The 12,928-nt window shown below is 37.6% G+C and overlaps 2 protein-coding genes across 2 annotated transcripts in view; one reads left to right on the forward strand and one right to left on the reverse strand.

Moving 5' to 3' along the window:
• Window positions 1-6,734: 6,734 nt before the first annotated feature.
• LOC106171340 (uncharacterized) lies at window positions 6,735-11,615 on the reverse strand. Its single transcript, XM_087016515.1, has 2 exons — window positions 11,600-11,615; window positions 6,735-8,589 (listed from the first exon to the last, which is right to left on the reverse strand). The coding sequence occupies exons 1-2, from the start codon at window positions 11,613-11,615 to the stop codon at window positions 7,631-7,633; spliced, it is 975 nt and encodes a 324-aa protein (XP_086872641.1). The 3' UTR covers window positions 6,735-7,630.
• A 515-nt stretch (window positions 11,616-12,130) lies between these two features.
• LOC106171662 (uncharacterized) overlaps window positions 12,131-12,928 on the forward strand; it is a 29,360-nt gene continuing 28,562 nt past the window's right edge. Inside the window, exon 1 of the mRNA XM_087016970.1 lies at window positions 12,131-12,310. The gene's annotated coding sequence lies outside the window, so the exon portion shown is untranslated. The remainder of the gene's footprint in view (window positions 12,311-12,928) is intronic.

The raw sequence follows: 12,928 nt of genomic DNA on the forward strand, positions 1-12,928 counted from the left end.
GTATGTCTTGCATGAGATTTTTACATCAAGTATGATACTTGATCTTTCCCCAAGGTCCTTTTACATTTGCATCGATTAAACTAATAATGAGCACAGTCAGCTTGCCCCATAACCAGCTGCCCATAACTAATGTTACTTGGAGTTCCAGTTATTGTGGCACTAGCATTGTTATCAATCTGTTACAACCGATGTTGACTCCTGTACTTCCCAATAGGTCTTTTCACACATAAATCAGCTGTCAATGCTGAAGGTAAAAACATTCATATGGGCAGCTAAAATTTGCTCAAGGGAGTTTAAGCATCTAAAAAAAAAAGAAAGCTAGTGGCCTTTGAGATAATTTGTGGAACACAACCAGCACTGTGAAAATGTATAAAAAAATTTGTGGTTATTGTGTTAGATGTGACACTGGGTGCATCACATTCAAACACAATAGTTCATAAGGTCTAACCAGAAAATGCATTTCTGGGGTAGCGCTAGGATTTTTTGTGCTTAGCCAAACTTCTGAAAAATCTTAGCAAAATCAAAAAATGTTTAGCCAACTTAAAATATTTTTACCCAAATAAAAAATGACAATTTAAGGAATTTAAACCAATATTTATTCCATTTAAATGAATTTTTTACAATGTTGATGCAAACAAGATTTAAAATCTAATGAATCTTTCCTTTTGTAGTTGTTCAGCCTCTTGTAGTATATACATGTAACACATACATCATCCGAAAGCTGTAAAAAATAAATGATGCAAGTGTTCAAAATTGATGTTTCTAAAATAGTTTGGACCCCATCCTCTTCAGTTTGTATTACTTTTGAATGGCTTGACACTTTGTAGACAGGTCAACTGAAACTGAAAAGCAAAAAAAAATGACACTGTAAGCCAGTAACAGTGTAAGCCAGTAACAGTGGGAAGGTATTAAACATTAACGCACGGTAAAAAATGTCATTACATTGATGACAATATTTTAATCTCCCTTTTTTATATCCATGATAGGTTATTACATTTTTGTCAATTTAAAGAGAGAAAAACTCTTTGTATGAGATCCATACTCAACAATAAATACATTGTAAACATTTCACAGTAATACAATAAGTTCTATTTTAGCACCAAAATGACAGTAATTACAATTATTCTAGACTATGTGCTTGCCATCAGACCTTGTGACCTCCATAGATGGCTACCCTGTGTATTAACCTCTTAATAATAATAATAATAATAATAATAATAATCTCTAAAGAAAAAAATGGTCAACTGTGTCAGTGAATGTTGGAATGAATTCATTAAAAATAAAGGGAACCTGAGGTGAAAGGATTGTGCCAGAAGTGTGTGTCATATGACGTCGAGTGGTGTAAGGCTTCGTTCACATGCAATGTCTATTTTCTATTTTCTATTTTCGGTATGTCTTATGATCACGGTCTGTGCACTGAATATCCCGCGGCGTAATTACTGGCAGCGCGAGCCAGTTACTTATAGTAACTTATAGTAACTGGCTCGCGCTGCCAGTAATTACGCCGCGGGATATTCAGTGCACAGACCGTGATCATAAGACATACCGAAAATAGAAAATAGAAAATAGAAAATAGACATTGCATGTGAACGAAGCCTAAGACATGAAGCTGCCTGGTCATTTTTAGCTGGATGTACATGGGAGTGGAGCCGCAAGTGCGAAGTTGAAGCTGATTTTCTGATGGCATGATAAGATCATATTTTTGTCTTTCGGCATTTTGAGCAGAGAACAGACTAGAAAAAAATTCCAGGCATTTGATTTGAAAATGTGTCACAAAGCTTGAAGGTGCACAATTGCGCTTATTTTCAGTCAATTTGTTTGCTAATAACTTGCTGCATCGATCGACAGCGCGACAAATAATATCATAGGGAAAAAATCATGCCAGGCTGTAAATTGTTGTCATCTGCAATTTTTGCATGTATGCAATCTGATATGTCCATATCTAACTATTGTTTGATGTTTTATTGTAAGTGCTGCAATTATAATGATTTTTAGAGTCCTTAAAAGACCTTGCTTATCCAGGAAGATGAGCACAACTAACAACTTAATAACACTGAACCATGATCGGTGTTCAATTGTTTATCTTTTTATTGTTCAATATTGTGACAAGTTTTTAAATTTTAAGTTTTTAAATGGTTAAATATAAAGCTGACATGAAAATCCACATATACTAATTAATCTAGGACAGACTTTGGCATTGTCTTTCCTTGTCCCACTTCTGCACTTTGTGAAATCCTTAAAGAATAGAAAACATGTACAAATGTTTCAATAATGTAAAGAAATGAATTCGTCTTACACTTAAATTACTTCATTGGTGAAAAGAAAACTTGACACTGATAAGAATATTACCTTTCCAAGAAAACAAAAAGAGGATTTCAGGTAAGGTAATCACAAATCTGACAGGTAAATAAGACTACCTTAAGCTACTATTACTAGTACATGTGCTTCACGGAGACTGATTAACAATGCTATAGAATACCCATTTTTAAAACACTTCTGACTCCAGCAGAAGATTTGTAACCAGTCTGCTGGATATGTTCCAATCTGACCAGTTCTCAAGGTCATTGCTTGACAGCCTAAGGGAATTGATTGCCAGTCTCCTTTGCTTGTGATTTTTAGCTCAGGCAAGAGACTGTCAGTCAGTCATCTTTATCATGGCATTAGTCCCTGATTACATGTACAGATTTCTGTAGTTGTGAAAAAGATTTTTCAATCAGTATTTTTACCATTTGTAACAAGGTTTCTCTCATGTGTGAATACTTTGAATGACTAATTCAGTCCCTTTTTAAATAAACTTTTGTCACTTTAATATTATTGCACTTTCTCCAGTGTGAATTCTTTCATGATATCTGTACTGACCTAGTTATATTTTTAAGAAGACTGGTTACAAATCTACACTTTTAAGGCTTTTCTAGTGTGAACTTTTTCATGACTAGTGCACCCCGATTTTTTAATAAACTTTTTGTCACAGTATTTGCACTTGTATGGTTTCTCTCCAGTGTGAATCCTTTCATGATCGTTGTGGTGAGCTTGTTGTGTGAAAGTTTTGCCACAGAATCTACACTTGTAAGGTCTCTCTCCTGTGTGAATTCTTTCATGACGTTTGCAAGAAACTTTGTGGTTAAAAGTTTTGTCACATAATCTACACTTGTAAGGTTCTCCTGTGTGGGCCTTTTCATGACTAGTGCAGTCTTTTTTTCTAAGAAACTTTTTGTCACAGTGCATGCACTTGTACAGTTTCTCTCCAGTGTGAATTTTTTCATGACTGGTGCAAGTACCTATCTGTGTAAAGCTTTTGTCACAAAAACTGCACTTGTAAGGTCTCTCTCCATTGTGAATTCTTTCATGAATGCGGCAAGAAGCTTTTTGTTTAAAAGCTTTGTCACAGAATCTACACTTAGTTGGTGCCTCCCTAGTAGTAATATATTCCTGCATTTTATAAGATAATCTATCCTTGAAAGTTCCCTTTTTTCAAATTTTCCTTTTCTGTTTGTCGTTGTGTTTTCACACAGTCATAGCTTACTGAAACCAGTGTCATACAGTTTGCTATCATGTCAGCCAGTCACTTGGAAAATGTTTTATACATTGTACAGACTTCAAATATCCTTTCCAATTCTGAAATTTAGTCCACAGTTCAATTTTTAACTCTGAATACCCGCAGTGTATGCACTTGGGACTGTCTGATATTGTTGCATAGATTACCAGTGTACCCAGTTCTAGTATTGAGCAATATAACTGTAGTTGTACAGGTAGTAGGCTCCTGCTGCTCTAGCTCTCAAGTACAGTGATATTGTAAACTCCTGCTGGTTGAACTACTTACCTGATATGTTAAAATAATTTTATTTCAGTACTTCAGAAACCATGCATGTTACATAGATAAAATCTGCACAACTAGCTGTAATTACTTCACTCAACATTGATTGATAGATAACATGAAATTCTTTGAAGTTAAAGCAACCCATCAATTTGTGAGAGACAAGTTATGGCATGATGTGATTTTATCAATCAGTTTGTATTTATTATCCAGGCTAGTTACGCAGATGGTTTGATTAGTACTCAGTAAGGCAATTATTTTAAGTAATGTCCCAAAGTCAGTCTATGAAACGCTGTTCAAGGAAGCCTACTAAGGGAAAAAGAATTGAACAAGTCCACCAAATGTGTTTAACATTATATATCACATTTTAAATTTAAAGTAGAATATGAATATGAATGAGAACCTATAAATGGACTTTCAATATTAGTAACACCAGGAATCTATACCAATATATAACATTCAGGCACTTTACACAAGATCAATGAAACTAAATACAAGGACTACATTATTTGTTATAATTGCCCTAAACACGGATATTCATTCTCTGGGTAGAAAGGTTGCATATTACTCAGACCTGGGACTGGCTTTAACTAAATTATCTCAGGTGTGGCAACTTTCTGGTGGAAGTGATCAAAAGAGCCAAATGACAATAATGGGGCCAAAGTATTTCTACAATTTTATAGAATCGTAACTGGGTCTCCCTTTTCTGTTATTTCAAAAGGGGTGGACATTCATTATTATAATTTATTACTTTGAAGAAACTTCTGGTTCTAATATTGGCTTCTCTCCTGTGACTGTGATTTGAATTTAAAGACAGGGATAAATTGTATAAAATTATCATGTTATAGACTTGTACAATTCCCTTTCCCTTAGTTGGCTCCATTGAACAGCATTTCGTAGACTGACTTTGGGACATAACTTTAAATAATTGCCTGAATACTAATCAAACCATCTGCGTAACTAGCCTGGGATATTTGATAAATACAACCTGACTGATAAAGTCACATCTTGCCATAACTTGTCTCTCACAAATTGATGGCTTGTTTTAACTTCAAAGAATTTCATGTTATCTATCAATCAATGTTGAGTGAAGTAATTACAGATAATTATATGCAGCTAGTGGTGCAGATTTTATCTCTATAACATGCATGGCTTCTGAAGTAGTGGAGTAAAATGATTTCAACATATCAGATAAGTAGACTAACCTGCAGTTTAAAATATTCGCGCTGAGAAAACTATAAAGAGTCAGCAGTCATCTACTTTATCTCATTGTGCTAAACAAAAAAGGCCTTCGCTATGGAAATATTAAAGAACCAGCTGTCATCTGCTTCATTCAAAAAAAAAAAAAATGAGAATGCAATTGATCCACTTTAAGGCCATCACATAATACCTCTACTCCCCTCCCCTCCCTTATCTCTCGGCGTTGCAAGCCGCGTTTTGCAGTTGTCTGGACGATAGTCGCTCGCCGCCGCCAGTCTATAGTATAATTGAGCAAACGTGGCATCCCCCTCGCCAACGTGCCCATTGCATACCAATCTACAATCACGCCCCCGCATTTTTTTTTCTGTGAACCTCAACTTTTTGCATCCGCGTTTGGCGGCAATACGCAGCTTCAGAAGGTTCGTCTTACGACGAATTCAGTAGGTTTTGCGGTAGACGATAAAGAGCTTGCAAAAACCGAGACTCTTGCAGTATTTAGATTGGGCACAGACGGTGACAGCAGTCAGTTCAAGTCTTCCTAGGCGGTGATTTTTTTCCTTTGAGAACAGACGAAAACTCATGCGCGTGCGGATATCATCCGTCAGCGTGGTCCGGCCTTCATCATAACGCCCAGCGCTCCACACAGCCAGTAAACGGAGTTAATTTTATTGGTCTAAACCGTTGGAAACGATTTTATGAATGTTCATTTTACCCGTAGTACCCATTTCAAAGAAAGATGGAGTGCTATAATGTTATATCGTGTCAAAATTGACAAAATCGCTATTTTGTGCATTGTTATCACCGCGGTTTTCTTCTTCCCGGTGATATGGCTTGTCGAATGAATAACGCAAGGTCCAATCGTTGTTTTCTAACTATGAAATATTTTATTCTGGCGATGACTTTCTCTACAGTATACAACGATGTACAGGTAGTAACGGCTGCTGGAAGATCAGTGATACGTGTTGCAACCTCTGATGATCAGAAACACTTGTGTTGCTGTATCAACACGCTCTCCCTTTTTATTCTATTCGGTCACCAAGCCCAAACAGCGGATGGTATCCCCAAATATTCGGAGTATCCTCCACTTTTTACTTTCCCCAAACCGGAATGAGATAAAAAAATAAACATGAAACGCTCATCCCGGATCTTCCCAGTCTCGATCCTTTAGACTTAAGATTTAGATATATGTCAAATTGTTAAAAACTATACACTCTTGATTGTTGTCTGTTGCCGATGAAAACAACCCCCAACTTAATCTAACGTATGCAGAAATAAAATCATTATGGTAATGTAATGTTATGGTTTGTCTGTGCATTTGGCAGCCTTAAGGATATCAATCCAACTCTTCGGGGGACTCTCACTGAATGCAATCAGTTTAACAGATTAACTTGCCTCCTCCTGGTGATAACAAGTAGAATACAAAAAAAGCCAGCGATTACACGAATAAGTTGAAAAATCTGTTAATCTGTTAAACAACTCTGTTGGGGATCCCTTAGTGCAGTCACCGTAAGGGTAGGTAGACCGGGGCTAAACGCCCCACTTAAGCAAGAAACGTCAGTTTTCCCTTCTGAAGGTATAGACCGTTCAAAGTGGGTGTCAACTATAAAGGCCATACCTAGACTACAAACTTATACTAACGCTTTTGAAAACAAATGACATAAAAACCCTATAGGAAGAAAATAGGTGAATAATAAATTCGGCCTTTTTGCCCCATTGTTGGGGCAATACGTCTAGCACCAAGGGGCTAAACGCCTACCGTGGGCGTCTTGCCCCAAACTATAAGCGTTATGCCCCGCCTTTTTATACAGAGCAAAATAAAATCAAATTACATTTCTACGGTAAACCTTTAAAATCAACAGATAATATTTGTCGGGGTATTGTTTTAAACTGAGACAGGAAAAAAAGACATAAATTTATTCAAAATAAGAGTTTTATTTATTATTTAACAGTATAACTATATATCAAAACTAACAATACATCTATCTTTATAGCGTTCAAGTACTCTTTCTGTCCGGGTCCTCTAATCAATATTCCATTCGCTAATCTGAGAAGATACTTGTAAGCAAAAGTCAAAATTGGTTATAATTAACAGTTATTTTATCTTTAAACAGTATTGCTCTAACTCAAAACTAAAAGGACTATTGTATCTATAACCTTCAGCTAGTTTCATACCGTTTCTCTCACAATTCTAATTCCTATTTTTCTACTCTGAAAAGACAATGTCAAACGTTGGTAGAATAAACAGCTAAGTTTTTCATCAAATAGTAAAACTACCTCTCAAAACTAACTTCTAACTACTCTCCGTAATACTATTATCTTAATAAAAATATCAGCATTATTCAGAGTCATCTAATTCACAGTTTGGACAGAATTCTATGGCCCAGGAAACAAACAAATCATGGCTTTTCCTCACGTAAGTGAAATAACTGAGGATAAACATAAAAAACATGCACGAACGAACACTTGCGCATCTTTTCAGAACTATATTTATTTTAAAAAAAGATAAGGGGGAAAAATGCATAGTGATAAATGTTGAGAGTCCTTCAGTGCATTCCTCATGGGCCCAAAGAAGACCGGACTGATACTAAATCCAGATATCCCGCGGTCTTGTGCGACTTAAAGGTTCGCAGCAGATGAGACACGGCCATTCCTCAACGTCGCTCGTTTCTTCATTAGCTGTTTACTTTCCTCTCCTTTTGATATTTCCGCTTTCCTTTCTTTTCTGCTGTTTTGATTGCTTTTTAGAGGCATTGTTCTTGGTCTTTTTTTCTTAAGAGAGCAGCCTTGTACAACGATGAGGTTAGCACTGCTGCAGTTTCTGTTTTTCGCGTTCTTGCCCGCTTTGCTTGCAGCTTTGGAAGAGGGGATAAGTCGTAAATAATTTCCCTTATTCCTTGGACAGATTCTGAGTTTCGGTTGCTTTGTAGTGGAGGATGAACAGGAATTTCGCCCCCATCTGGGTTGCTCCGAAATGTGCTGTAGTACGCAGTCATAGTGACCGACATCCTGGCCGCATCTGGTAAAGCGGACGACCAGCTCGGCGTTTCGGGACGGCGCGTAGTGATGGGCGTCGAGACATGCCTTATACATGCCAAAGAAATTGGTCACATGAGGCTTATTAAAGCCTACAGCAAGCGCGATGCTGGTTGTCTGAGGCCGACAAATGCTTAAGCCGTGACGCGAGAGCGCTAGAAACCCTTGCACCCAGTCCTGCCCTGCCATCCGTAGCTCTCTGTTGTACAGATGGACGACATGTGCCTTTTCCGCTACCTCAAATGCAAGGCGCTGCATATCTCGGATTTTTAACCCGTATAGTCGTCTCTCCATTTCAATGACATGAGACTTCAGTTGTAATTCTACTGTTTGCGGCAGGGCGCTGTGATACCTTCCAAAATTAAGAGTACCTTGTAGGCCTACAGCCACTTGCTTTTCCCGGTGGCGTTGCAGGGTGCGTGCTGGTACACCGAACTCTTGGTTGGCTCGGACAAGAGGCACGCCTACAGACAAAGCCTTTAGTGCTGCTGCCAGGTTTTCCTGACCATATTTGCCTTTGTCAGACTTTCTCCCATTTTTTTCTGTAAATTAAAGAGAAAAATTATGTTTCAGAAATCAATAAAGAAACATAGCCTAAGGACGTACCCAGAAATTGCTTTAAAATATGAGCATATACTCAGGAAACAAACAAATTATGGCTTTTCCTGAGGATAAACATTTAAAAAAACATGCATGAACGAACACTTTCGCATCTTTTCAAAATTATTTTTATTAAAAAAAAAGATAAGGGGCAAAACGCATAGCGATCAGGGCAAAACGCCTATGGTAAGCTTTTTAATTGCCTCATGTCCGACTGGGCATTTGCCCCAAAGTGACACTTTGTTTATTTTTGTAAAATTTGGCGGGAAAGGTGTTACATAATCTTACACCATGGACGGTTGTGCTGAGTTCTAATATCGTCCTATCTGTCACAAACAAAGTATTTTTAATTCGTGCATTTGGTAGATGGTGTCACTGATGTTAGGGAAAAGTCTAAATAACTCTAAACAAGGAAAAAACGAACACATTATTATAAAATGCTAACCTTTTAGTTTCTGGTAATGTTCGTCATGGACACCCTGAGCTTCAGAGCTAACTTGACACTAACCTTTTCACTGTAGCCTATCTCCATCGTGTCAAGTAACCTCTGACCAGATTCGAGTGCCCCCGCCGCCCGCCAATCAAATTTAAAGCCCGCACTCAATGACTCATTGAACGATCTAGCCAATGAACGCGAACGAGTCAAAGCGCGCTTTGTTCAAATCCGGACCAATAAAAGATAAGGCCGAATATCAGGGACTTGCCGTAACCTGTGGGCAGCACGCAAAATACATCATCCCTCAGTAGATAATGATGCAGGGCATCATACTGCTCTGGTTTCAATTCCGATATACTCCATGCTTTCTTTGTGTACGGTTATGTACTCGGAACCACTCGGAACTACTCGGATGTCTCCGCACTCGACAATAACTATGTTGTTGGTATGGAGCTTGCGGAATCAGCCGAGGATTGCCGATTGACGATCAACCAATCAGCGTTTTCACCAAACTTTGGTGAAAAATTTTGAAACATGGATTCGATTGGCTTATATAAAATAGGTCAAACTATTTTCGTCAGAGGTTACTTGACACGATGGAGATAGGCTACAGTGAAAAGGTTAGTGTCAAGTTAGCTCTGAAGCTCAGGGTGGTCATGGAGGATTCGTCTGCTAGAAATCGGCAGCACTTAGACAAAACATCACGTGACGCGTAATATTACGCAATATCAGAAAACGGCGGGTGGGCGTTTGAACCCGACTGGGCATTTATATTAGCCCCGGTCTACCCTACATATGAACCCAGCGTCGGTGGAGCATGGATTCCCAGTAACACATATAAACCACTTCGACGTGTCATGGGATAAACTGAATAAATCACTTGATCAGCCACAAAAGCCACAGCCACAGTTTACACTGCTCCTTTCTTTAAATTTTTGGTCAGAAATTTAACCTACTTAGGCCTATGTGACCGACTTTTCTGCCCCATGTATACAGCATAAAAATCCGTTCAAATATAATTTTTAAGGTAATAATAAATATCAATAAATAAATAGATATTTAATATTAAACAAGGTCCTTTAATTGGTAATTCTCTTACTGTAGCTATAGGCCTACTATTTAAAACAATATGCTGGCATTTGGCTGGCTTTTGTGGCAAAAAATTGACTTCATATACATATTTAAAGGGATAAAAACTCTTCATATGAGTTCTATATTTCACAATAAAAACATTGTAAACAGCTTATAGAAATATAACATATTCTGTTTTATCACAAAAATGGCAATTACAGCTATTATTCTTATATCTGAGCTTGTCATCGGACCACGTGACCTCCATAGTTGGCTATACTCTGTAATAATCTCTTAAGAGATTATAACAAAAAAAGAAAAAAAAAGAAAAAAAAACTTTTTAGAAAAAACAGGGGCTAACTTTGAATGTAGAAATGGATTTATTGACCATTGGTAAGAATGTAAAAATTGTTGTTTACTCCAGGAAAATTTATTTTTTGGCCAAAACGAAGGTTCAGTTATTATCCCTTTAACTGAATGAAACTCCTCCCCAGCTGAGGGGTAGTTGATTTTCATGTGCGCTTGGCTTCTGGAAGTTATCTGGGCTCTATAACTCGAAAACATGGCAATTGCGACCGCATGCAAGCATAGCGATCGATATCTATTTGCGATGGCGACTGCACCCCACCTGCTAACTCTAAACCTTAGCAGTCGCAATTGCGTGTCCGTAAGTATAATTATAGCCTCGAACACTACTTAAGTTAAAGTGAAGTCGTCATAACACAATTACTCATAATGTACAAAATTGTGATTTTATTTAATTATGATACTAATCAAGAGATTGTTCTGATTTATAGGAATATCACAATTACAAATACAAATACTGATATTTGAAGTGTTTGACACCAATAACATCCCTTATAAAAGGATTAAGCACCCACAGATCTTTTAGCACTAACTCCCATTTTAACCACATAATTAACCATCACAACCTGAATGTTAGTGCCAGGAATCACTCTGTTAGTGGTAAATACTTTACCGGTGAGTTGGTTAATTCGTGGGTTGTGTGGTTAATGTCGGTGTTAGTGCTAAAACATCTGCCTCGAAGTAACGTTTGTTAGAAACGTCTAATCCATTTTTGGGACCTAAATAAAATGTCAAAAACAATTCAAAAAGCGAAGCGCGCGTGTTATTATGGACTGATACAATTACTGATACATTCAGTGGCGGATATAGAGGGGGGATAAGGGGGTTCCTGACACCTCCCCCCCCTTCGGTTTCTGAAAAAATCACACTAATATCCCCCTCTTGGAATTAGAGGATGGGAGACCATTCGAAATCAGTGGCATCTCTTTTGAAGTGTGGTTGGCCATATTAAGTCGGCGGAGCAGTTAGTAGTCGGATCATCTATTCTGAATGGGGCCTTAGACCTAGTTTTTAAAACCAAGCTGCTTAACCTGAGGCACACCAGGATTATCGCTCGTATTCTTGATCGGCTACCCTACCCGTTAGTCCTGCCATCATCTTAATTCGCTGAGATATTAGCGAGGAGTCAACAGCTGCCACGTTAAACCAATGAACTATATATATATATATATATATATATATATATATATATATATATATATATATATATATATATCCCATCTTTAAGCGCAGTCAATAAATGTACCACCTGGGATGTCCCTCACGGGTATTATAATTACCAAATGTGAATCAGCTCTATAAACCACTTTTTTCTTAAGGGAGTATTATTTTTATAATAATTGAGACCTTCACTGCATAGATGAAATGACCAGAGGCCATCCCATGCACCCTTTTCATTCACCCTTTTGCAGTTAAAATTTAAAATGCCTTTTAAGGATGGTGTGCAACTCACCATACTATCGCCAAAATACCCCCCCCCACACACACACACACACATACACACACACACACACACACACACACACACATCCGTTTGCGTTAAAGGAAGGCCTCAAAAGACTCCTAGATTTTGTTTGGGATGCCTCTTTGGAAGAAGGACTGGGGATCAACTGCAAGAAGACCTTGAGTATGGTTATCTCCCAGGAAAATCAACCTCCAGCATGTGATTTAGTATGCAATAAAATCCCAATTGAACAAGTTCATTCTTTCAATTACCCCGGGTCAATATTGAAGTCGGTTGGAAGATGTGTAAAGGAGATCAGAAGACGAATAGGAATGGCGAAAACTAGGTAAGGCATGGACTCTCTAGGCTGCAACGACTAAAAACATAGAGGCTGCAGATATGTGGTTCTACAATCGAATGCTGCGTATCTCATATAATATAATGCTCATGTAACTAACAACTCGGTTCTCAAACGAGTTGGACAAGATCGACAACTCCTAAGAATTATGAAGGAGAGACAAATATTCATGTTATAACATCTTGTGTAAAGATATTTTAAGGTTGTTTAGTTGTCTATCAAATGAACAAGTCTATACTTGGACAAATAAAACGCCCAGGGTCATTCGTTGGTTAAGGGTGGAATGTTAAGTCTAAAAAAGAGGAACATTAACATGATTTTTTACATTCTAGAATGGCAAATTCAAATTTGGCCTGAAGAAAGAATATTGTGTGTGGTTTGGGACCAAGGTCTATATTAATCGCTGGGCAAAAAAGGGGAGGAAATCTATTTTTCAGCCGAGATCACCCATATTTGATTATTGCAGACATCTGCTCTAAATACTTCAGTAATAATAAAAATAAAATATAACGTTTCGTTTAGCCTATTAATTGCCGTAAAAAGACATTTTGAAGAAACTTATAGTCTCGAAGTGTGCGTTCACATTAAAACTATAATACTGGGTTG

Source organism: Lingula anatina, chromosome 1 (genome assembly GCF_051362555.1).
Source record: "Lingula anatina isolate TDL-2025a chromosome 1, LinAna3.0, whole genome shotgun sequence".
Classification (NCBI taxonomy): Eukaryota; Metazoa; Brachiopoda; class Lingulata; order Lingulida; family Lingulidae; genus Lingula; species Lingula anatina.